This window comes from Lonchura striata, chromosome 24 (genome assembly GCF_050655825.1).
Source record: "Lonchura striata isolate lonStrDom1 chromosome 24, ASM5065582v1, whole genome shotgun sequence".
NCBI lineage: Eukaryota > Metazoa > Chordata > Aves > Passeriformes > Estrildidae > Lonchura > Lonchura striata.
Window position 1 is genome coordinate 9,134,395 of NC_140726.1, and position 23,290 is coordinate 9,157,684.

Consider the following 23,290-nt stretch of genomic DNA (forward strand, 5'->3'; position numbering starts at 1 on the left):
GAAGCAGCAGCTCCCTTTTAGGGAGAAGGACTTTGGCTTTCCGGGCACCATCGCCCAGCTGCAACAGGGCAGGCGGGAGCAAACCTCGTCAGGCCAGGCTAGATGAATATAACCTTTTAATTTGGACAAAAACGAAGTACAAAACCGAGGCCAATTGGGTTCCCTCTTCTCCCCGTTGCAGGGATCTCTGCGGCAGTGGCGGGCGGTGCGGGCGGGGCGGTGGCCCCGGGGCCGGGGCGCTGGCCCGTCCGGCCCGGGGGTGCCGGCGAGGGCAGGACCGGCGGGCGGCGGGGGTGCGAGGCCGGGGTCGGGGCTGCCCGGGGGCAGGGGCTGCCCGGGGCACGGCGCTGGGGGCGTGCGCTGGCGGGCGGATGCTCCTCAATAAATACCAAAGGATGGGCGGCGGCGCTGGGCCGGGGGCGCGGAGACGGAGGTCCCGGCTGGGGAGGGCTGGCGGCGGCGCGGGGGTGCCTAGCTGATGATCTGCCGGGGCCGGCCGTAGCTCATCCCCGCCTGTGACGCTCCCTTGTTGGTGCCCATCTGTAGCCCGATGATGTTCTTGCCCTCCTTCAGCTGGCTCTCGGTGAACTCCCGCTTGTGCTCCTGCGCTTTCCTGCGGGGCGCAGGGACAGGTCGTGGGGCACCCGCACCCCGATCCCCAGGAATGCCCCAGCCACCCTCCCTCCCTCCCCAGCTGAAAGTTGGGCATCCCAATTCCACTCCAGAGCGCTTCCAGGCGCAGCAAGGAGCCAGCTCTGAGCAGACCCAGGACAGGGGAGTCCCCACGCTCAGCTCGGCGCTCCCCCCTTACTTCATGAACCAGTTGGGGTCGCCGTGGTAGTTCCCGTCGTTCTTGGTCACTGCCAGGCTCCCCAGGGCCATCAGCGTCCTCTGCACCGCTGCCATGTCCTTGGCTGCCCAGGGAGAGAGGGGCGTGAGGAGGGGCACGGCACCGCGACCCCGGCACCCCCGGGACCCCCGGGACCACCAGCCCCGGCTGCCCCGCTGCCGCACCTTCAAACAGGTCCACGGTCTGGAAGATGTCTGTCTTGACCACTCCGTAGTCCTCGGCCGCCTTCAGGAACTGGGCAATCTGTTCCATCTGCTTGAACACCATGGTGGGCGGCGCGTCGGGGATCTTGACGGGCTTGGAGCCGTCGGGGTAGAGGCTGTTCACCAGCCTGCTGAGCACCTGCCACAGAGGGGAGCCTGGGCTTGCTGCTCTGCCCTTGGAGCTCCCCGAGCTGCCCTCAGAGCTCCCCGTGCTGCCCTCAGACCTCTTTGTGCTGCCCTCAGAGCTCCCTGTGCTGCCCTCAGACCTCTTTGTGCTACCCTCAGAGCTCCCTGTGGTGCCCTCGGAGCTCCCCGTGCTGCCCTCGGACCTCCATGTCCTGCCCTCGGAGCTCCCTGTGTTGCCCTCAGAGTTCCCCTTGCTGCCCTCGGATCTCTTTGTGCTGCCCTCAGAGTTCCCTGTGCTGCCCTCGGACCTCCATGTGCTGCCCTCGCAGTTCCCCGAGCTGCCCTCGGAGCTCCCCGTGTTGCCCTCAGACCTCTTTGTGCTACCCTCAGAGCTCCCTGTGGTGCCCTCGCAGCTCCCCGAGCTGCCCTCAGAGCTCCCCGTGTTGCCCTCAGAGCTCCCTGTGCTGCCCTCAGAGCTCCCTGTGCTGCCCTCGGACCTCCATGTGCTGCCCTCGCAGTTCCCCGAGCTGCCCTCAGAGCTCCCCGTGCTGCCCTCGGATCTCTTTGTGCTGCCCTCAGAGCTCCCTGTGGTGCCCTCGCAGCTCCCCATGCTGCCCTCGGGCCTCCATGTCCTGCCCTCAGAGCTCGCCATGTTGCCCTCAGAGCTCCCTGTGCTGCCCTCAGAGCTCTCTGTGCTACCCTCAGAGCTCCATGTGCTGCCCTCAGAGTTCCCCGTGCTGCCCTTGGACCTCCCCATGCTGCCCTCAGAGTTCCCTGTGCTGCCCTCAGACCTCTTTGTGCTGCCCTTGGACCTCCCCATGCTGCCCTCAGAGTTCCCCGTGCTGCCCTCAGAGTTCCCCGTGCTGCCCTCGGAGTTCCCCGTGTTGCCCTCAGAGCTCCCTGTGGTGCCCTCGCAGCTCCCCGTGCTGCCCTCGGGCCTCCATGTCCTGCCCTCAGAGCTCCCCATGTTGCCCTCAGAGCTCCCTGTGCTGCCCTCGGAGCTCTCTGTGCTACCCTCAGAGCTCCATGTGCTGCCCTCAGAGTTCCCCGTGCTGCCCTCAGAGCTCCCTGTGCTGCCCTCGGATCTCTTTGTGCTGCCCTCGGATCTCTTTGTGCTGCCCTCGGAGCTCCCCATGCTGCCCTCAGAGCTCCCCACCCCCGTGCCCCACTTACAATGCCGTTCTTCAGCCAGACCTGGAAGCCCAGGCGGCCCCGCTCGGGGCGTCCCACGGCAGCCCCGCACTGCGCCACGATCCACTCCACCAGCCGGTCCTCCAGCTCGTCATCGTACTTCTTCTCGATCTTGGACTGCACGTCCCTGCTCATGCCATAGGCTGGCCCTTTGTTTGCCATGGCTGTGGTGGTGGGAGACCTGGTGGCACGACAGGGGCGGTCAGGCTGCGGGGATGCTGTCCCCTGTCCAGGGACCCCACAGACACCATCGTGTCATTTCCCTGCCACTCTGCTGCAGTGGGGACGAGCCCTTCTGACTCTTCCCTCGCCAGGTAACAGCCCTTCAGCTCCATCCGGGTGTGTTTGGAGGAAAATTCACCACCACGACCTCCAAAATCTGCCCAGACAGACGGCGTGTGTCCTGGCAGAGATGCCTCATCCCCAGCTCAGACTGTGCACAGGAGCAGCCCCATCCTTGTCCCTTGCCAGCTCTTGGCTGGCATGGATGTCCCGAGTGTGACCCATGCCAGGGTGGCAGGGTGACCACGTCAAGGCTGGCCATGGCACAGCAGGGTGCTCGTGGGATGGCCTTGGCACGGCAGGTCCGGGAGCCGAGGAGGAGCAGCGGGAGCCGTGCCCGTGCCCTTGTAAGGACATGCTGCGGGCAGTGATGGCAGGTAGCCGGCTGCAGGCAGGCCCCGAGGATGCCAGAGAGGATGCCAGGGAAGATGCCAGCAGGAAGAGGCTCTGGGAGTGGCAGCCAAGCCTTTGGTGGAGCTGGCATCGCTCCTCCCTGCCTGGCTCCTTGCTTGGCATGAAGCCTGCGGGTGCCTCCAGGAGCCGTGTGGATGTCCCTCATCACACCCGGCCTCCATCCTGACCGCTGGGCACCGCAGCTCCTGCAGGCTGGGCTGAGACCTGGCACAGCTCAGTGCAGGAGAGGACACGGACCCCGCTTGCTGCCACACAAGCCCCGTGATGTATGTGCTGACACCCCACGAGCCCCACGGGCAGCCTGTGTCCAGCCCCCGAGCAGTGCTGGACACATCCCGTGATGTGCCCAGCCGATCCCGCTCCGTGCCCTGGCCCGACCTGGCTCTGAGGGGTCACACACGGCATCCCGGGCCTCATGGCACTGCCAGTCCCCGGGACCGCCATCCCCGTGCCCATCTCCCGACCCGGCCGAGCACGGGGCAGAAACGGGCGCTGGGGGCTGGAGCTGCCCCTCCATCGCTGCCCTGAGCCCCGCACGGCCCCTCCGGCTGCCCGGGGACCCACAGCCGCGCAGCCCCGCCGGGAGCGCCGTCCTGAGCGGAGGAGCAGGACAGAACCCCGGCTGTGACCCCAGGAGCCCGACCCTCCTCCGGGGAACGGCATCCCCATCCCGGGGAGCTGCATCCCCATCCCGGAGAGCCGCATCCCACCCGGAGGAGCAGAATCCCCATTCCGGGCAGCCGTATCCCACCCGGAGGAGCAGAATCCCCATCCCGGGGAGCAGAATCCCCATCCCGGGCAGCCGTATCCCACCCGGAGGAGCAGAATCCCCATCCCGGGGAGCCGCAGGTCGCAGCCCGGGAGCGGCTTCGCTCCCCCAGGCACAGGCACAGGGTCCCCATCGCGGGGAGCAGCACCCCCGTGCCGGGGGCTGGCGTTCGCACCCCGGGGACCCTCCCCGCCGCCCCCCCCGTGGCAGGACTCACAGGCGGCTGCGGACGGAGCGAGGGCGATGCTCGGCGAGGCACGGGCGCACTGCCCCGCGGGGACCCCGACCTTGTGCTAAAAGGAGGGCGGCGGGACGCTGATGTCAGCGGGGCGCGGAGCCCGCCCCCCCCAAACCCTCCCTCCCGGGGCGCCCGGCCCCGCAGCGCTCCTTGACTCCATCCCAGGCACCATATTTGGGGAAAGACTCCGAAAACCAGCGACGAAAGCCCGTGTTCGAGCATTCCCCGCGTGCCTCCGCCCCAGCGGGGCCGGGGCCAGGGCGGAACCGGGCCGGGGGCTGATGGAGTAAATCCTTTTATAGCCAGGCGGCAGCGCCGAGGGCTCCTGCTGACTTCATGGCTGGTTTTCCCGTGCGCTCACCGCCGGGGCCGGGGCAGGGTCCCCCCGCGGGGATGCTGCGGGGGCGCGGGTGACACCCACGGTGTCCGCTCGGGGCTGCCGGGAGCGCGGCGAGGCTGCGGCATCCCGCGGGCACCGCGCCTGGGCAGATCCCGGGATTCCCTCTGCCCCGCGGGCACAGCTGGAGCCGGTCAGGGCACAGCGGGCACGCAGCAGCCCTGGCACCGAGCAGCGAGCATGCCAAGGGGGCCCCAGGCCCCAGGGAACTCTGCTGCCCGCGAAGTGGGACCCCCCTGGGCATCCCTCACCCACCCGTGGGGCTGCCAGTCCTCCCCGAGACCCACAGGCCATCCCCACCCTCCCCACATGTACTCTCCAGGGCAGCATTTCCCAGCCCCTGCAGCATCTCCCCTTTCCCCAAGTCCCGTGGGGAGAAGGGACAGCGGGGGGAGCTGCCCCCTGGCACCCCGGCAGCAGCAGCAGGCACGGGCAAAGTGCAGACACTTTAATGCGAGTCCCTTCCCAGCAGATCCACGCGCGGGGAGCGCGGCACCTCGGCGGGGAGCGGCGGGGCCCCACCGCGGCCACCCCTCCTGGGACGCTGCAGGAGACACGAGTGGGGCCCCTCCGGCACTGCCAGCACCGTGCTGGCCCCACGCACCCCCACCTCCCACCCACTCGACTCAGGCACTGAAGAGAGACCCACACCCACGTGCTCGGGGGGCCACGGGGCTGCTGGCACGGCACCCGACCCAATCCACCCCCCGTGCCCACGGCCACACGGACACGGAGCAGCAGCAGCAGCACCTTTTCCAGTGTCACTTGCCACAGAGGACGGATGCTCTGGTGGCCCCCCAGCCCCATTTTTGGCTGTGACGGGCCCAGGGATGGGCACAAAGAGCCTGGAGGGACCCGGCTGACAGGGAGGAGGCAAACCAGCACCCCAGGGCTGTGTGGGGAGGGGGACAGAGTGGCTGGCAGGACCTGCAGCGTAGACATCCCTCCCCAGGGGTGGGTGCCCCTCTCGGGGCTGCAGCCGGGCGTTTGGCACAGTCCCAGGGCAGCAGGCGGCTGCAGGCTCCTAGAAGACGTAGATCTTGTCCCGCTGGACACAGTCCAGGTCATCGTCCAGCGTCAGCAGCACCTGTGGAGCGAGGGGAGTGAGGGGAGCAGGGCACAGGTGACCTGGGGACAGTGGCTGCCGTGCTGGGGGAACCAGCACCTACCAGGAAGGAGCCGAACATGGCGATGGAGGAGAGGAAATGCCAGATGTCGTGGTCGTCAAAGAAGTCGAGCAGGATGCAGTCACGGTTGTGCTCCCGGGATTCAGCTGGTGTTTTCTGCCGGGCACAGGGCCAGTGTCACTGTGCCTGCCCATGGCCACCCTGCCCACCCCGCTGCCTGTGCCGCCCTCCTGCTCACCTGCCAGGTGCTGAGCCCCTGGAAGAAGAAGAAGAGGGCGAAGCCCCAGACCACGGAGGTGCTGATGATGCAGAGCAGGGGGATGAGCTTGATGCGCTCGCCACTGCGGAGCTGCGGGAGAGGCCGGGGTCACCATGTGGGCAGGAGCTGGCAGCAGTGCCCACCCCTGTCCTGCCCTGCCCGCTGGGCACGTGGGCAACTCCCACCTTCATGATAATGTAGAAGGCGAAGTAGAGGAGGAGGTTGCAGATGCCGATGGCCAGCAGGTAGGAAGCAAAATCATTGGGGCGGACAATGAGGCCGTAGGCAGCGCTGGGGAGGCAGGGACAGGCAGTGGGGTCAGCATGGGGGTCCCCCTGCCATGCCCACTGTCCCCAAAGGATGTCTGCAGCCCCCTGGAGATCAGGCAGCACTTGGGGACTCCGGGGTGCCACAACTGCAGGGAGACCTGCCATGCTGGGCTCACGGATGCCATGAGCTGCCAGTCCTCAGCCCAGCGCCAGGAGAGGGACGGGGGTGGCAGCAGGGATGGGGAGAAGCAGGGTGGGATCTGGCACGTGCCCAGGCTGGCACTCACAGTGACCAGTTGATGATGTTCCCCATGACCAGGAGCACCATGCGGTCCTGCAAAAGAGGAGGGGGCTGTGAAGGGCCAGGGGAAGCTGCTCTGGGGTCTGCCGGGAAGGGTCTCTGCAGAGCACTCACCACGTACATGGGCCCGCTGCACTGCCGCACGCAGTCCGTGTACAGCACGTGCAGGATCCTGCGCAGGATGCCCGAGTCTGTGGGGACAGGGGAGTGACACGGGGGGGCCGCCACATTGTCCCCTCCCGCCTCGCTGATGGTTCCCCCCCTCACCTAGCTTCCAGCGCCCCATGTAGTACAGCTGGGTGCTTAGTAGCAGCGTGGCCACGATGTGGATGACGGAGAAGACGATCCAGAAGGCTGTGTTCCCCTTCCCAAAGACCTGCAGGGCGAGCGGGGGGCGGGCAGTGAGCCCTGGGGGCAACCAGCTCCACTCCCTCGGTGCCCACTGCACTCACCACGCCCACCACGGAGAAGAAGATGACGAGGGCCAGGCAGGCGTAGGCGCTGTAGGCGCTGGCGTTGATGTCCGGGTGGCGCTTCTGGTAGAGCTTCAGCATGCAGAGCCCCGCGATCATGTACATGAAGGAGGTGTCTGGGGGGGCACGGCGGTCAGACGGGCGTGGGGGGCCCCGGTGTGGGCAAGGGGGACCGGGGGCCACTCACCGAACTGGAAGTTGGTGTAGTTGGGGCAGACATGGTAGCAGGCGCTGAGCAGCCCCTCCATCATGAGGGCGGTGCCCATGGCGTAGAAGAGCCCGAAGTGCTTGGGGATGCCACACTCCTGCGGGGCAGAGGGGAGGGAAGGAGGGGAAGTGGGGGGTCCCGGGAGGCTGAGCCCCACCAGGCAGCCGGAGCCCCCCACCAGCCCTGTCCCTCACCAGGGCGTGGGTGTCGTTGCGCAGGAGCGCGCGGTTGTAGTTGATCTCGCGCTGCAGGATGATCAGCAGGAAGAGCAATCCCAGCAGCACGTAGCCCAGGTTGCTCAGGATGTTGTTGAAGGCGCTGCAAGGGGCCAGTCCCCATGTGGGTGCTGTGAACCCCCTCCCTCCCTGGGGTCCTGCTGAAGCCCAGCCCCGGGCACAGGGGACCCCCAGCCACCCTCCACTGCCCCCCAGCCCACCTGAGGTTCCCCAGAGGGTGGGCGCACAAGAAGTTGTAGTAGCAGATGTCCTGGTTGCCAGTGACATTCACCACCTGTGGGCAGGGCAGGGTGAGGGACACAGGGGGCTCCCAGGGGTGTCCCCAGCATGCTGGGGAGCACAGTTTGGGAATGCAGCCCCCAGGGCTCCAGGAGCCCCTGGCCGCTGCCCTGGCCACACTCACTGTCTGGTAGGTGATGACGAGCTGGATGACGGGGAGGGCGTAGAAGACAGCGATGGTGGCGATGTTCCTGGGAGAGGGTGGGGCTGTCAGGGGGTCCCTGCTGTGCACCCCGGGCTGGGACACTGCCGGGTGCCCCCCTCCCCATTGCCTCCCACTCACCAGAAATAAATCTGGTACTTCTTCCGCAGCACCCGCTTGTCCTTGCGTGCCAGGTCGGCCACGCACAGGTATTGCTGGAAGGAGAGGGGGGTCAGGGGGTCAGGGGCCTGCCTGGCCAGCGGGGACACGCTGGGGGCTGGGGGGACACGCACCTTGGTGCGGATGACATTCTTGTCATAGTCGATGTCGGCCAGCGTGTCGTAGTCGTCCTCCTCCACAGAGCTGAGCGAGTCCAGGCGCGGCCGGCCAGCCACGTTCTCCAGGGACCGCTCCCCTGCGGCCGAGCCAGGGCCGTCAGCAGTGCCCAGAGCCTCGGTGCCCACCCCAAGAACCCCAATCAACCCCAATTAACCACTGGGCTGCCTCCCTGCCAGCTCACATGGGGACAGGTTTCAGCTCCCTACAGCCCTGGGGACAGGTGCTGGCCGTGCCCAGGGGGTCAAGCACTGCCCCGTGCCTGTTCCCCAGGGCTCTGCCACGCTGGGGAACACCGAGGGCCAGGCAGACAATGTCCTGCCCTGCAGCTCCTCTGGTGCTGCCCTTGCTCTGAGGGAGGGGAGCAGGGGTTCTGTGCCCTGGGCACAGCCCGGGGCTGGGCAGATTTCGCCCTGATTGGCCCGACCCTGCCCGGTACCAGCATCTACCCATGGGAATGCTCAGTGGCCTCGTCGGGGCGGAGGGCGTGCGCCGCTTGAACTGCTCCTGCCCTTCAAAGGAAAGCCAGAGTTACCGAAGCAGAGCTCCCTGAGGCGTGTCCCAGATGGAAACCCCACTGGGGGCTGCATGGAGGGGCCAGCAGCCCCAGGACCCTTCCCGGAGATGGAGGGGACAGAGCCAGGATGCCAGCGGGCACGAGGCTCCACAGGGCTGCAGCCACGCCAGCGGCCCCACAACTCACCCACGTAACTGTAGGAGACTTCTGCTGAGCCCAGGCTGTCTGTGACGCCCTCGGTGCTGCTGGAGGAGCCGTTCCCTGCAAGGACAAGGACAGGCAGAGAGTGGGCACAGCCCACAGGCAGGGGGTGAGGGATGGGGGCCAGCGTGTGGCACTCACCAAAGGAGCCGTAACCATAGCTGTCGTAGGGGCCGTGGTGCAGGAAGGAGTCGGGGATGTTACGGGAGTGACCTGCAGGACAGGAGGGTCCCTGTCACCATCCAGGGCACCCCTGTCCCAGGGCTGCACGGCCATTGGGCACAAAGCAGCTCCCACCCCTGCTGCCCTGGCACGGAGTGAGCTCGGAGCCAAGGACAGCACTGGCACCTACCCAGGAGTGATGCTGGGAGTCCCCGGAAAGCCAGGAGAAGAAAGAGATAGACCTGGTGAGATGCAAAGCCCCAGCACAGCCCTGCCAGCCCCACAGCAGGGCCCTCTCTGTCCCCCTGACACTGGGATTTACCCCAGGGACTCAGCAGGATCCTCCTGCAGAGGCAGAGGCTTTGCCACAGGGTGGAGAGGGCAGAACAATGAGGAACCCCCGAGACAGACCCTCCATGCTGCTGCCTCCAGCCCTCCTCACCTGTGTCCAGGCTGGGCGAATCCATGGCTGCCAGGAGCCCCTTCCTCTTGTGCTGCCTGCCAAGGGAAGCAGCTGTCAGCCCGTTTGTGCCACTGCTGGGCGAGGGGACACAGCCCCAGGGCCCCCAGCAGGACTGTGCCCATGGCTCAGCACCAGAGGGGCAGTGGCACCCGGGCACTCACCGGCAGCCCTCCCAGCAGGCGATGAGCAGCGTGAGGATGTAGAAGGAGAGGAAGATGCCGAGGCAGAAGAGAACGCTGCGCACGTAGGCCTCGGCTGTGCAGAGCCAGGACAGGCTCTCAGCGGGGGTGGCACCTCGGGGGCCCTGCCATGGGTCCCCAGAGAGCACCCCCAGCACCCCCAGCCCCTCCCAGACTCACAGGTTATGGCGGGTGACACCATCACCTCCAGTTTCTTCTGCCGGTTGTGCTGATCCACGGGTTCATCTGAAAGAAGGCAGGGACAGGGCTCAGCTCTCTGCCCTGTCCCTTGTCCCCACACAGCCCACGGTGGCAGCCCCGCTGCAAACCTGGAGAGGCATTCTTGGAGAGGGGGTAATAGGGCAGAGCCCCCCCGCACACCTCATCCTCCGTCTTCACCACCACCACCACATAGAAGCTATGGCTGGGGAAATCCTTCTTCTGCAGCAAGAGAAAGGGGTCAGCAGAGCCCAGCAGGGGTGTCCCATGCCAGAGGTTATCCCTGGGACACTTTCTGTGGGCTCTGGCAGCACCAGGCAGGGACCGGGCACGGCTCAGCCCCGTGGCACAGCCCCGTGCCCACCTGCACCGTGATGGCCGCCTTCTTCGTCATGGTCTGGTACATCCCGATGAAGGCCACGTTGTTGTCCAGGTCGTAGACGGGGCACTGCAGGGGCAGAGGGGCCGTCAGCCCCGCCGGGCACCACGGGTCCCCCAGAGAGGACACCCACTGCCCGGACCTACCAGGATGTCCTGGATGGAGATGACGGAGCAGGGGAAGGCCATGGCTGAGGTCACCTTCACGATCACCGAGTCCACCTCCTCGGGGAACTCGTACTTGAAGTACTGTGGGGAGAAAGAGCCCGGTGCTGCCACGGTGGCCACGCTCCCCTCCTGGGTGCAGCCCCCTCCCGTGCCACGCCGTGCTAGCTGCCCTCACCTGCGGCTGGGCGGCCGTGGCATTGAAGCTGAACCTTTCGTTGGTCCTGCAGAGAGCACGGGAAAGGTGATGGGTGGCGAGGGGGGTCTGCAGCCCCTGCAGCCCCCACAGGCAGCAGGCGGGGAAGGGGACAAGGGCGCGGGGCTCCCCTCACCGCAGCACAAAGTTCTCCACGCGGGTGACCCGCAGCTGGTAGGAAGTGTTGAGGGAGAGCGTGGAGACATCCACGTAGAAGTGCTGGGTCTCCACCTCGGCCTTGGTCTGCGGCTGGCAGAGCGTGCGGCTCACCTCCTGGTACGCGTATTTCCTCTGGTACCTGGGCAGGGAGAGAGCCCTGTGTGCCCACAGCCCCTCCCAGGGACCCCTGCATGGGGCATCCCTGCGTGGGGAGTCCCTGCAAGGAGAACTCCTGCATGGGGAGTCCCTGCGTGGGGAACTCCTGCATGGAGAACCCCTGCATGGGGAACTCCTGCATGGGGAGTCCCTGCCCAGCCCCTGGTACTCACAGGCCCCGGAGGATGAGCGGCACCTGGAAGGAGACCACCGCCTCCTTCTGCCTCACCACGAAGAGGACGGGCTGGTCCTTCTGGTCTGAGAGGACATTGACCGACACCCGCACGCCCTCGGTCTGCAGGGACGGGGGCAGGTGAGGCGCGGGCCGGGCAGGAACCGAAGGCTGGACTTTGCTCGGCCGCCGTGGCAGACGCTGCCGTGCCCCGCCACCCCAAACCCCCCTGGGCACAGCCAGCCCGGGGGACTCGCGGCGCCGGCGACCACCCCGGCTCACCCGATTCCTGCGGACGCTGTGGTTGAAGGCGTAGATGTTGAGCAGGTTGGCGTGCACCCAGTCGCTGTAGGTGGTGTTGAACTGCGCTTCCTTCTCGTGCACCTGGCGGTCCCCGCGGGGCAGGGGCTGGGGCCGGGCGGGCGGCGGGGGCAGCAGCGCCCCGGCCAGCAGCGCCCAGGCCAGCACGGCCGCCGCGGCGCCCGACATCCCGCCAGCATCCCCGGCCAAGGTCCGCGGGGCGGGACGGCACGGGAGGGACGGACGGCACGGACGGCACGGACGGGACGGACGCGGCGCTCAGCCGGGGCGCGCCCGGGCGCGCTGCGCCATGGCCGGGCCGAGCGGGGCCGGGCGCGCTGCGGGCGCTGTGCCGGGGCCGGTCCCGGGGCCGGTCCCGTCTCCCCTTCCCGTTCCGCACCGCGGTAAACACGGACCGGCGGTGACGTCAGCCCCGCCGCACGCCGAGTGCCCGGCCGGGGAAGTGACGCGGCGGGCGGGGCGGGGGGACCGGGACGAGAGCGGGGCACCGGGACGAGAGCGGGGCACCGGGACGAGAGCGGGGCACCGGGACGAGAGCGGGGCACCGGCCCGAACTCAAGGGACCGGGACGAGAGCGGGGCACCGGGACGAGAGCGGGGCACCGGCACAAGCTCGGGGGGACCGGCCCGAACCCAAGGGACCGGCCCGAGCCCGAGGGACCGGCCCGAGCCCTGGGGACCGGCCCGAACCCGGGGCACCGAGCCCGCGGCCCCGCGGGGGAAGCCCGGCTCCGTAGGGAACCACGCAGGGGATGCCCTGTCTTACAGGGCGGGCTCTGTCCCATATAAAACCCCATTAGGGAGCCCTGCTCCATATGGGAACACATACAGGAAGCCCTGCGGTACAGGGGAGCCCCATGGCCATATAGGGCCCCGGTTCCAAGGGGGTGCCTCTGCTCCGTTTTGGATCCTCTGGAACCCCATAGGAAAAACCCTGGTCTGCAGGGCAGATCCTGCCCCATACAGAACACTGTAGGGGAGCCCTGTCCTCTATAGCACCCTATAAAGGATCCCCTGCTCCATAGGAGATCCCATACGGAGTCCCTGCCCCAACAAGGAAGCCCAGGTGCCATGCAGCACTCCAGACACCCACCCAAACCCCTTGCCCAGCTTCCCTGCCCCTAAAGTCTGTGAGAACATGGAAGAATCATGTCAGGGAAGGAGTGGGTCTGCCCCATCCCTTTCTCTTGCTGCTCTCTGGGGTTCTTGCAGCCTCTCCCATTTGGTGCACCCTTCACCACCAGAGATGGAATAATTCAAAGTACCTTGGGAGTTTTCCCATGCTTGGGATAGCAGGAGTGATGCCACACTACATTTTTGGTGTGTCTCCCAGAACACCCCCCGATTCCAGCTGTTGCTGAGCCTCCCACTTCCAGGCCTCTCTCCAACAGCTCTGTGACCTTTATATCACATTTTATTCCCTGCAGTTGGGGGTTTTGATTTAAAATCCCCCTCTGAAGGGGCTCAGCCCTGTGTCACCTCACTCAGAGCCATTTCTGGGCTGGCTCTGACATGCAGGACCGCTGCCACCGGCTTCCTGCTCTGCTCCAGGGGACAAACGCCACGAGACAAGGCACTGCTGCTATTGTGCACTTTATTTCTCCGGGCCCTCCTGTCCCTGAGGATCCCACAGTTTGGACAGTCTGCCCATGGTTTCCAGGTGCAGGTGGTGGCGCTGGCGGCAGATGGGACGACCTCAGGGACAGACATGCGGGAAGAGAAGCAGAATTCCGGCAGACTCCTCGGCCCTGACAGAGCCTGAGTCGCCTCTTGCAGGATGGCTGTGAGCAGGACTGCGTGGGGATGTGATTCCCTGTTTGTTCCAGGGCCATTTGAGATAAATCACTCGGGAATCCAACACAAGCCGATGTCCTGTCGAGGGCCAAAATAAACCAGTCCCCTTCACCTGCAGCACCGAGATCTGCACGGGGAAAGGAGGAAAACCAGACAAAACCAGCCCCAAACGGAGTGGGGGAAAGCAGGAATTAAATGAGGGGCAAGGATCTGGCTGAGCACAACTCCCAGAGCCGGGGAGGACCTGCAGTGGGAGGTTTGGCAGCACCTGCCCGGCCCCGTGGAGACCTCCAGGAGTGACCGAGACAGGGCAGAGACGGCTGGGCACACACACACACACAGGCTGCGACACGGTGGGTGAAACATTGACATTTATATCGAAATATGCACTAACAGTGACTTCTACCAGCCGATGCATTTTTGCCAAAGCAGAATCACAATGGTTGTGTCCCGGGGAAGGCTCGGGGCAGCAGGTGGGCAGCGAGGGGAGGTACGGGGGCCTCCCCGCTCCTGCCTCACCCTCCCCCGGCACCTCACAAGACTGTCATTTCACATCTTTTGTTTGTTTTCCTCTCTGCTGCATAAACACAAAACTGGACACGCTCACTCAGAGTAGGCCACAACTCCAGCCCAGCCCTGTCCCGAGGGACAGCCAGAGCTGGAACCGAAGTTTTCTCACAGGAGGCACTCGGATTTCAGCACTGGGCGAGCAGGAGGCAGAACCCCTCTTGCCCAGTTGAGCAGGGCAGTTTCCTGCCAGGCAGCAACAAGCAGAGCCGAGAGCACTGAACCAGCACAGAGCATGGCACCTCAGCAAGCCAAGCCTAAGCAGAGCCAGCAGAGCCTCCCTGGTGGCGCCGGAGCCTGCCAAATTCCCCGGGCCACTGGGCACCCTGCCCACGGGGCTGGCTCACAGTGAGCACAGGGTGCCGAGCAAAGTCAGAGCTTTACTGCAGAGTACATTCCTGGTTAGCATCTCTTCAGCCAAACGCAGCAGCAGCAGCAGCAGGGAGGGAAGGGAGCAGGGATGCAGAGATTAAACTAGCACACGGCCTTTTCTCACAAGCCTGGAGATGGAAAACTCTCAGGGAGCAAGAACGGGTTTTATCCCGGCTCCCTGAAGGATGAGCCCTTCCCCAGGAATTCTCCACTGCACTGTACTTTTAATATTTGATTTTCCACTTGCCCTTCCCCAATATTTCCAGCCAGAAGCTTATGGGAAGCGTGAGCAGTGTTCTCTCAAAGCCTGGTGGAGCTCCAGGGAGCAGCACCCCTGGTCTGGATCATGGGGGTAGGACGCAATCCCTCCTCTCCCACGGCACTCTGCAACTCCCTGTGTCTGATCCTGGCCAGGGGAATGCTTCACCTTTCCTTCATCTGTGTGTAGATCACATATACTGGAAACAAAACACACACTATGCATGCAATCCAGGCAGGAATCCTGCTATGATCAAACCTACAGGAGCAGGGGATGAGGTGGGACGTTAGGGGATTCCTCAGCGCTAGGTCAGAGTTACACACCAGCCCCTTGGCTACAGCAAAGGGCAGACAGACTATGTACAGTACCTATGGGCTTCAGCAAAGCCACCTGACACCTGAACACCCTCCCTTGGAGCATGGAGTGAAGCCCTCTGTTCCTCCCAGCTTTACCTGCCTGGAATCCCACGGGAAGCACAAACCCAGCACGGCACCACCGAGCTCCAGCTCAGGCAGGTAAGGCAGGGAGGAACAGATTTGGTTTAAAATCGATTATTTGCAATTTATCAATTCATCTAGGACTCTGCCTTTCGGGTCCAAACCATTTCTTTCTGGAAGAGAAGCTCTCAGTTTGAAATGAAAAGTTGTTTTGCTACAACCAGCCCTCTGCACTACAAACCAAACCAAAACCCCACTGAGCCACAGCCCTTTAGGGCACCTGCCCCTCTGGCTCCCTTGCTAGAAGTGAGCAGCAGTGTCCAGGGCAGGAGGAGCTACGCCTTAACTCCACTTTTTACTCTAAGAGGCTGTAGTTGCTCAAATAAAATGTTTATACAAGTAAACCAGTAGTGATAAGGAAATATACACCTTAGGATCTGTAAAGCTTCAGAGTGATTTAGGCCTTGCAGCCAGGGGCTCTTCACGTGGGTTTGCTTTAGAAAAAAAAAAAAAAAGGATGTAACAGTCATGCTTAGTAAAAAAATAGGAAAAAAAAAAAAAAACCTGCAAAGAGCCTGGGCACCTCAGAGGGAATGTCTGTCAGTTCCAGAGGAGTGAGGAAGTAACTGCCAATTACTGGATCATTAAAATCCTACACTGAGCAACTGCTAAAAGCCAGCAACATCACGGGCAGCAGGAGCAGGGGCCAGCAGCAGCATCCAAGTGGGAGCGTTCCCAGGAGAGCTGTGTGGGAGGAAGGGAAGGTGCCCCCGCTAGCAGGACTGGGGAAACGAGCACGAGACAAGCACTGGGGAGTGTTACACGAGGTCAGGTAACTGTTTGCTTCTTTAAATTTCTGAATTCCAGTTTCAATCTGCTTCAGAAAGGAGTGAGAAAGCAACACGTGTCATTTGACCCCCCTCAGTAAAACAAACAAACAACAAACAAAAAAAAAACCCAAACAAAAAAACCCAAAACCGCCTGAAAGGTGGAACCGAGTTTGGAAAAATGCATCTGTTCTGGCTTTTGCAAGTGGAATGGGATTCTTGTTGCCAGGCAAATACACAGAGCACGATGGCTGCAGCCAGGAACGGTGAGCCAGGAGCGGGCTGTCGGACAGGCTACGAGGGGGCTAGGACAACCACAGGGCAACAAGACATGAGAGGGGCACAGAGTGACAGTCCTGTTCTCGTTTTAAATGAGGAATGGTTTAAAAGTAAAACTCTTCTCCAGCTAATTTCCTCCTGCAATAAAACCAACCCAGCCGGCCCTCGTATGTACAAGACCAGTTAAAGATGAGCCTTCCCCCTCAAAACACTAGGTACGGATATCCGGTAACATTCTACAATGGAAAGTGCTTTAAGAAAGAAGGATTCTGTAGTGCCAGTGACAGAACTGATCTGATGGGCTGGATGATGCTCTCCACGCTGACAGCAGCGACTCAGGCCAGGGCAGCTCGTTTCTCCTCGGGGGTCTCCTCCAGCAGCTGCATGATCAGTTCGTGGAGGGGCTTGCAGACCTTGGCGTAGCCCCCGCCCGTCAGGTGCAGGAAGTCGAACATGTCGTGGTAGGAGATGGTGCCATCCGAGTGCACGAAGCCCACGTCCACGTCCAGCAGCTGCACGTTGGGCAGTTTGGGGAGCGAGGCTTTCAGCAGGTGGTTCACCTTGGCGTTCTTCTGCCGCAGCGGGTTTGGCTTCTCTCCACGAGGTAGCAGGCCCTGGCACGACAGGAGGCAGAAAAGAGCTTTGTGTGACTGTGACTCTGATGCAATCAGGAGCCCTGCTTTCCCTTCCAATTCGGGCTGCCCGTCAAGATCTAGGATGTCTGTGACAAGGGGAACTCATCCCTTGAATCAGAATTTGTCCATTCGGGCCTAATGGGAAATGCAAGTGAAGGAGCCAGATGAGCTACAAGCACTGACTGGCAGGGAAAGTGCTTTCTTTTATTTTTTAAATGTATCAGCTTGTGCTCTTTCCATACACTTTCAACTCCTCAGCAAGACAGGCAGCAACTTCCTTAGGACAAGAAAGCCAACTAGGATTCCCAAAGCCAGCTGGCATTTGGGCACCTATTTTCCCCTCACAGGACTTCCTCAGCAGCATTAATAAGTGGGATATTACTCGGAATGAGTCCACCCAGCTCTGGAAGGGCCAAAGGAGGGCTCCTGCAAAGCCAAGCCAGCAAGAGGAGGCACAAAGCAGAGGACAGATCAGGATATTGCCCTCCCAGCACTGCCCAGGGACTCCCAGTAAGGCAGAGGAGAGCCCAGGGAGCAGGGACATACCAGCACAATCACTTTGGCCTGTGGCTGCTGGGTGTTTATCAGGCGCACGATGGCCTCGATTCCCCCTGCGACTTCTTCTGCTGTGTTTTCATGGTTATTTGTTCCAACCCAAACAACAATGACCTGCAAGGAGAGGAAAATGTTTGCAGCTTTTCCAGAGCAAGTGGTGACAGGGCTGATGACCCTGAAATCCCTGCATAAACATCATCTGTGGCCAGGGAGCTGCAGGGAGAGTCAGGCTTAAGAGTTCAGCCCTGGGGCTGGCACTGCCCACTGCCCTCAGGACAGGCACTTGTGCCAGGCCTGCAGCTGCAGGTGACCTTCACTGCACACCTGGATACCCTCACAAACTCTGCAGCTCCTACCTTGGGTTTAATGTTCTCCAGTTCACCGTTCTTCAGTCTCCATAGAACGTGTCCCGTGGTGTCTCCACCAATCCCAAAATTCAGTGCATGGAGCGGTGAGAAGAGCTCTCGCCAGATCTGCAGGCAGAAACCAACGTGCAGCTTCAGAGCAGCATCCTGCCTGTGAGGCAGAGGCACCACACGGTGTCCTCGGGGTCACTGAGGGCAGCCACGAGCCCTTCTCTGAAAACTCCCTCCACAAAGGGCACTTAGACAAGGAATGAGGCTTTATTTGGGGTCAGAAGAGATGGAGCTGCTGAGGTTCGAGCTCTCAGACGTGGCACAAAGGAAGGAAAGATCTCTGGAGCAGTGATTTGCTGAACTCATCAGAGCCCCAGAGCGCTGATCTATTGCACACCACGGTGTCCCTAAGCACAGGGCCTTTGAAGAAGGAGTCTATGACCTGATTAAATCCTTCTCATCCCCAGGTAACAAAACTAGAACAAAGGGAAGCAGCTCTTGCAGAACAACGCTGCTCAGCTGCCACCACGGCAGAAGAGAACTCTTCTTTCCATCAATCATTTTAGGGAAGAAGCAGTGGACCAATGCCTCTGGCACCCCGAATTCTACAGGCTAAGTGTGTTCTGGCACAGGTACAGCCACAGGGAACCCGATGGCCCTCAGGAGGCTGGAATCTGAGAGCTGAGGGGCTGTGCACGTGTGCCAAAAAGCAGGGAGTCAGCGTGGCCTCAGGGAGGGAGGCAGAGGCAGCCAGTAAAGCGGGGTCCAGGCACTGGGGAGCTCAGGAAGCAGGGCAGGAAGGGCTCAGGGGACAGCAGTGAAAACGAGAACAGTGGAAGTCACCAGCATTACACATCAGCCACTGGGTTAGAGAGAGATGCTCCAATTGCTCCAGCCCACCCTTCCCTCCCTCCCTGCCTTCATCCCTACCTCGTACTGCTGTAGCAACTGCACCATGGAGTCCCCCACGAAGAGCACGTCGGGCTCCTTGTCCTTGCAGTCCAGGACGAACCGATTGTGCTGTCGAAGAGAGCGACAAGGTGAGCTCCAGGTGCCAGCTGCTCCTGGGCACCCAGCCCTGCTGCAGGACAGGGACAGCTGCCCAGCCAGCTTCCCCTGCGGCGCTGCTGGACACTGCTCCCAACTCCACAGCCCAGTGAGGATCCCGGGTTGGGTGAAACTTGGCGTGGTTTAGTTTATGGTTTATGGCCACTGCTCCTGGTCCTGTCACTGAGCATCACTGAGCTGAGTCAGGCCCCATCTTCGGGAGATTTGGTATGGATCGATGACATCCCCTCTCAGTCTTCTCAGGACTAACCCAGTTCAGCTGTGCAGTCACTCCTCACCAGAAAGAGATTCCAAACTTCTCTTCCTTTGCCCCATCATGGCAGGACACACAGGTGTGACAGCTGCCAGCTTCAGGCTCTCGTGACCTCAGGGTCCCAAACGTGGCCTGGGCAGCACTGGCCCAACATCCCCCCAGGAACGAGGCTCCACCTGCAGCCTTACCTGTGACATCCACCTGTCATCTCCCTGAATGTCCTCGGCGGCGTGTGGCACTGCTGCCGGGTTGGAGTCCCCCATGCCCATTCTGTTCCTGTGGAAAGAACAGCTCACAGCCACTGCTGCAGCAGCTCCCACAGCGGCAGGGCTGGGACAGGGCTGCTGGAACTCGCTGCCCCGCAGCTCCTGCCCGCTCCCGTGCCTGCTGGCAGCTGCTGAGAACAGCACGGATGCTGCTCCACGCCAGAGTGACTCTGCAGCAGACATTCCCCGGAGCCAGGCCCCGACCCGAGGAACAAAGCTCAGCTCCGAGGATGCTCTGCAGCCCCACACCTGAGCCGGGAGGACTTTAACAGCTCAGCAACAAGGGCTGAGACCGCGGGATAAGTCCCTATTAGCGCCCAGAGATCCAGCTTACAGCTGCTGAGCTGCACAGCCCAGGTGGATAATCTGCCTTTGGGAGCAGCACAGCGTGGTGGGATTGATCCCAGGATCCCAGAACTGTTACAGATCAGGAGGGACCTCAGGAGATCATCCAGCCCTGCCAAGGCGGGGTCACCTGGAGCAGGCGACACAGGAATGCGTCCAGGTGGGTTTGGAACGTCCAGAGAGGGAGATCCCCGACGTCCCTGGGCAGCTGCTCCATGCTCTGCCGCCCCCCATGGGAAGAAGTTGCTCCCCACGTTGCGGCGGAGTCTGGATTTTAGTTTATGGCCACTGCTGGTTGTCCTGTTGCTGGGCAGCATTAAGAGCGTCTGGAACCATCCCCTGGCGCTCCCTGGAGACACCCGCACGGATTGCCGGCATCCCTTTCCCCGCACCGACCCGGCCCAGCTCCCCGCTCCCCCCATCACGGGAGCCCTCCATCATCCTTGCGGATCCCGAGGGATCGACAGCGGGGAGCGCAGCGGAGCGATGCTCCCCGCGCCCGCCACGGCGGGCAGGGCAGGGCGGGTCCCCCGCGGCCCCCTCCCGGTGCTGCCCCGGCCCGCGGCGGCCCCGCACTCACGGCGGCTGCGGCTCCTTCCCCCGCGACTCCATGGCGGGCGCGCCCCGTCCGCTCGGCCCCGCGCCTGCGCCGCTTCCGCTTCCGCTTCCGCCGCCCCGCTGAACGCCCGCCCGCCGCCCTGACGTCACGCCGGCGCTCCCGTGACGTCACGCTGCACCGAGGGGAAGCCCGCCCGGGGGCGGCGATGGAGCCGCTCCCTGACGGAGGGATGGCGCCAGGAATCCTCTCCTAAAACCACGGCACGGCGCCAGGAATCCTCTCCCTGTCTGCGCCCTAAAGCCACGGCACCTCCCGCCGTGACGTCATTCCACCGCCCCTGACGTCATCCTGCCCCCGAGATGCGGCGTGGCCCGCATGTGCGGGGGGCTCCTCTGGTGTCCCAAGAACACGTTGCCAATTACCCGTGGGGTTTGCCCCAAAACTGAAGCAGCTCCCTGCCCCGGGGCTGCACCAGGCGGGGCGGTCTGACCACGACACCGCTGGACAGTGACGTCAGACTCATCACCCATATCTCACTGGTTTCTCCCCAAAACCGCAGCGCCCAGCGCCCCTCTCCGTGACGTCACTCTACCGCCCTGTGACGTCATTCTCACCCCGAGCTGAGGCGTGTATGCGAGAGTGGGGTTGCGCGGAATGCCCCTGGCGGCGTGACGTCACGAGTTTCCCAATTCCCGCGGGTTTCTCCCCAAACCCGCCGCCTTTCTCTCTCCCCCCCCCCCCGCGTTCCGCCGCGCGGGGGCGCCCGGCGCGGCCGCGGCGGTGACGTCAGAGCGCCGCCCCCGTCGCCATGGCAGCCGCCCGCCCCCCCCGGCGCCCCCCCGCGGATGAGCTCACGCGGTGCCGCAGCCCCGCGGGGGGGTTCGCTCCGCGCGACAAGATGGCGGCGGCGGCTGCGGCTGCGGGAGGAGGCGGCGGAGCGGGGGCTCCCCCCGCGGCCCCCCGGCTCTCCCCGGCCCCGCCGCCCCCGCGGCCCCCCGGGCCCGCCCGCATCGGCTACTACGAGATCGAGCGCACCATCGGCAAGGGCAACTTCGCCGTGGTGAAGCTCGCCACGCACCTGGTGACCCGCGCCAAGGTGAGTTCCCCCGCGCGGGGGGGGTCGCGGCGCTGCCCCGGTGAGCGGGGAGGGAGCGGGGAGCGGGGCCGAGCCCCTCCGCCCCGAGCGGGCGCTGCCGGGGAGCGGGTGGCACGGCTGTCCCCGCGCGTCCCGTGGCGCCGGGATAACGTGGAGGTGGAGCGGGGGGGATGCTCCCGCGGTACCCGGGGATGCTCCCGGGGCGCCGGGGGGGACGCGGAGGGCAGGCGGGGGACAGGTCGTTTGTCACCGAGACGGTGGGAATCGGTCGTGGCCGAGTCCGCAGGGCCGTGGGAAAGCAGCGCCAGGAAGGGCCTCCCGAGGCAGCGGCGGATCCAGGTGGATCCAGGTGAGCCCCGAACATGGCAGGAGATCCGGCTGCACCCAGCACGGGCGAGCGCTGGAGCACGGCAGGAGATCCGCGAGGAACGGAGCGTGCCGGTGACACCGAGCTCCCGGTGACACCGAGCTCCCGGGGACGGCTCGGCGTGCTGTATGCACCAGTGCCACCCCGGGATGTGCCCGGAGCTGCGGGCAGCAGGGCTGGCACGGGCGGGCAGCAGGCAGGCCTGAACCAAAGCCCTGCTCCGTGCTGGCTCCGTGCTGGCTCCTTGCAAGCGCTGCAGTGAGGATGGTGCTGGCTGGGCTTGTCCCTCTGTCAGTTCCTGGGGTTGCCCCTCTGTCACTTTTAGGGGTTGTCCCTCTGTCAGTTCCTGGGGTTGTCCTCTGTCAGTTTTAGGGATTGCCCCTCTGTCAGTTCCTGGGGTTGTCCCTCTGTCAGTTCCTGGGGTTACCCCTCTGTCAGTTTTAGGGATTGCCCCTCTGTCAGTTCCTGAGGTTATCCCTCTGTCATTTTCTGGGATTGCCCCTCTGTCACTTTTAGGGATTGCCCCTCTGTCAGTTCCTGAGGTTATCCCTCTGTCATTTTCTGGGATTGCCCCTCTGTCACTTTTAGGGGTTGTCCCTCTGTCATTTTCTGGGATTGTCCCTCTGTCACTTTTAGGGGTTGTCCCTCTGTCATTTTCTGGGATTGCCCCTCTGTCAGTTCCTGGGGTTGCCCCTCTGTCAGTTCCTGAGGTTGTCCCTCTGTCATTTTCTGGGATTGCCCCTCTGTCACTTTTAGGGGTTGCCCCTCTGTCAGTTCCTGGGGTTATCCCTCTGTCACTTTTAGGGATTGCCCCTCTGTCACTTTTAGGGGTTGTCCCTCTGTCAGTTCCTGGGGTTATCCCTCTGTCACTTTCTGCAGCAGATTGTTTTGAAACAGGAGGAGAAATCCGCCATCGCCTTGGTTTGTTGGAGCTCTGGCTCTTTGCCCAGTTAATAAAGTGAAATTAATTTCAGGGGCTATTTAAACATCAGTTATAACACCTCCTGGACAGTTCTTTTCAGAGCTAGGCTGTATTTGCCTGCCCTGACGGCTATTTTGTGCCTGCAAGTGTTCAATGCCACAATTTAACCTGCACTTGAGGTGTTCTGTGCTGTTGTTCTCTCCATGATGAGCCTGAACCTTGCTGAGAGTAACAGGCTGATGGGTTTGGGTGCTTCAAGTGCAGGGCACTGACCCCTCTGACTGGAGATCACTTCTGGAAAAGGAGGGATCTAGCTCCAAGTTGCTTTCCTGTTCCTGTTTCCAGACTGCCTCCTTGGGTCAAGGTTTCTTCTCAGTGGTGCTGACTCTGAAGTTTGCAAAATACCGAAGCAGAGACCATCTTTTGTGCAGGAATAGTTGATTTTGTCCGAAGAATGGCAGAATACGCACACAAATTTTGTCTGGAAATTGTGTTTCGGGTTTACAGGGCCAAGGCTGGATTTTGCACATTGGCTTTGGGTGATGGAAGGGGATACTAAGCTTGGAAAGCTTTGCTTTCCAGCAGTGTATGCTCATTCCTACTGCCCTGGAGTGACCGAGGGTGGGTTGTGGAGTTCAGGAAGTGACTTTCTGGTGGGGTGGTGAGGTGCTGGGGGCTCTGGAGCAGCGGATATGACCTGCAGCACGTTCCCTGCACAGAGGAGATCCAGTCCCTGTCCCTCTGAACTCTGGGGGCTCCCTGAGCCTGGGGAAATACCTGTGCTGGAGCAACTGCCATCTGTTCGGCTGAGCTGGGATAGCTTGGAGCTGAAACTTGACCTGGAAGCTTTCTCAACTTTGAAGTCAGGTTTCCTTTCAAATCCCAGCCTCTGGAGAGGAGTGCGAGTGAATGGATTGGATTCTGCTTGCAGACCCTGAGCGCTGTG

At 63.0% G+C, this 23,290-nt stretch overlaps 5 protein-coding genes across 13 annotated transcripts in view; 1 reads left to right on the forward strand and 4 right to left on the reverse strand.

Annotated features, from left to right (window-relative positions):
* Positions 1–332: 332 nt before the first annotated feature.
* On the reverse strand, positions 333–4,188 carry TAGLN (transgelin). The gene is made up of 5 exons (XM_021530116.3): positions 4,053–4,188; positions 2,353–2,551; positions 1,015–1,192; positions 812–914; positions 333–613 (listed from the first exon to the last, which is right to left on the reverse strand). The coding sequence occupies exons 2-5, from the start codon at positions 2,530–2,532 to the stop codon at positions 472–474; spliced, it is 603 nt and encodes a 200-aa protein (XP_021385791.1). The 5' UTR covers positions 2,533–2,551; positions 4,053–4,188; the 3' UTR covers positions 333–471.
* LOC146765479 (uncharacterized) lies at positions 1,223–2,346 on the reverse strand (the record flags this gene model as incomplete). Its single annotated transcript, XM_085560309.1, has 1 exon — positions 1,223–2,346. A coding segment is annotated over exon 1 (1,092 nt), but the record flags the coding sequence as incomplete, so codon positions are not given.
* Positions 4,189–4,903: 715 nt separating the features above from the next.
* SIDT2 (SID1 transmembrane family member 2) lies at positions 4,904–11,666 on the reverse strand. Of its 6 annotated transcripts, XM_021530117.4 has the most exons (28): positions 11,350–11,665; positions 11,069–11,190; positions 10,717–10,878; positions 10,563–10,608; positions 10,367–10,468; positions 10,206–10,289; positions 9,952–10,063; positions 9,803–9,868; positions 9,605–9,698; positions 9,423–9,478; positions 9,171–9,182; positions 8,960–9,031; positions 8,804–8,878; positions 8,550–8,612; positions 8,058–8,179; positions 7,906–7,979; positions 7,747–7,813; positions 7,544–7,617; positions 7,302–7,425; positions 7,087–7,204; positions 6,879–7,015; positions 6,694–6,802; positions 6,541–6,617; positions 6,413–6,459; positions 6,042–6,147; positions 5,836–5,946; positions 5,640–5,753; positions 4,904–5,557 (listed from the first exon to the last, which is right to left on the reverse strand). In XM_021530117.4, exons 1-28 carry the CDS (start codon positions 11,554–11,556, stop codon positions 5,495–5,497), a joined length of 2,616 nt encoding a protein of 871 aa, XP_021385792.3. In that variant the 5' UTR covers positions 11,557–11,665; the 3' UTR covers positions 4,904–5,494. The 6 variants fall into 6 exon arrangements, with proteins under 6 accessions (XP_021385792.3, XP_085416429.1, XP_085416427.1 ...); XM_085560303.1 differs by lacking the exon at positions 6,042–6,147 and having other exon boundaries at positions 11,350–11,666; XM_085560301.1 differs by having other exon boundaries at positions 8,804–9,031; positions 11,350–11,666.
* A 1,298-nt stretch (positions 11,667–12,964) lies between these two features.
* PAFAH1B2 (platelet activating factor acetylhydrolase 1b catalytic subunit 2) lies at positions 12,965–20,051 on the reverse strand. The gene is made up of 6 exons (XM_021530023.3): positions 19,981–20,051; positions 18,978–19,065; positions 18,399–18,488; positions 17,469–17,585; positions 17,104–17,226; positions 12,965–16,536 (listed from the first exon to the last, which is right to left on the reverse strand). The coding sequence occupies exons 1-6, from the start codon at positions 20,010–20,012 to the stop codon at positions 16,258–16,260; spliced, it is 729 nt and encodes a 242-aa protein (XP_021385698.1). The 5' UTR covers positions 20,013–20,051; the 3' UTR covers positions 12,965–16,257.
* Positions 20,052–20,848: 797 nt separating this feature from the next.
* The window catches only part of SIK3 (SIK family kinase 3), a 69,295-nt gene continuing 66,853 nt past the window's right edge, over positions 20,849–23,290 (forward strand). For 3 of the 4 annotated variants that reach the window (XM_021530026.3, XM_021530027.3, XM_021530028.3), the window contains exon 1: positions 20,850–21,055. In XM_021530026.3, the coding sequence (XP_021385701.2) occupies positions 20,858–21,055 (198 nt within the window). In that variant the 5' untranslated portion in view covers positions 20,850–20,857. Of the gene's footprint in view, positions 21,056–23,290 lie in introns of all 4 variants that reach the window. The other variant, XM_021530025.3, reaches the window with a different exon arrangement.

Bases quoted from the DNA above. Each gene is read 5' to 3' on its own strand.
- SIDT2 (XM_085560301.1), bottom strand. From the start codon at position 11,556: ATGTCGGGCGCCGCGGCGGCCGTGCTGGCCTGGGCGCTGCTGGCCGGG. The intron at 10,290-10,366 runs GTAGGTCCGGGC...CTGCCCCTGCAG, and splicing joins TCTCCATCCAGGACATCCTG to TGCCCCGTCTACGACCTGGA. The intron at 8,180-8,549 runs GTAGATGCTGGT...GCTCGGCCGCAG, and splicing joins GCCACTGAGCATTCCCATGG to GGGAGCGGTCCCTGGAGAAC.
- TAGLN (XM_021530116.3), bottom strand. From the start codon at position 2,532: ATGGCAAACAAAGGGCCAGCCTATGGCATGAGCAGGGACGTGCAGTCC. The intron at 1,193-2,352 runs GTAAGTGGGGCA...CCTCTGTGGCAG, and splicing joins TCTGGCTGAAGAACGGCATT to GTGCTCAGCAGGCTGGTGAA. The intron at 614-811 runs GTAAGGGGGGAG...TGCGCCCCGCAG, and splicing joins GACCCCAACTGGTTCATGAA to GAAAGCGCAGGAGCACAAGC.
- PAFAH1B2 (XM_021530023.3), bottom strand. From the start codon at position 20,012: ATGGAGTCGCGGGGGAAGGAGCCGCAGCCGCC. The intron at 19,066-19,980 runs GTGAGTGCGGGG...TTCTTTCCACAG, and splicing joins GGGAAGGAGCCGCAGCCGCC to GAACAGAATGGGCATGGGGG. The intron at 18,489-18,977 runs GTAAGGCTGCAG...TCTCTTCGACAG, and splicing joins ATGACAGGTGGATGTCACAG to CACAATCGGTTCGTCCTGGA.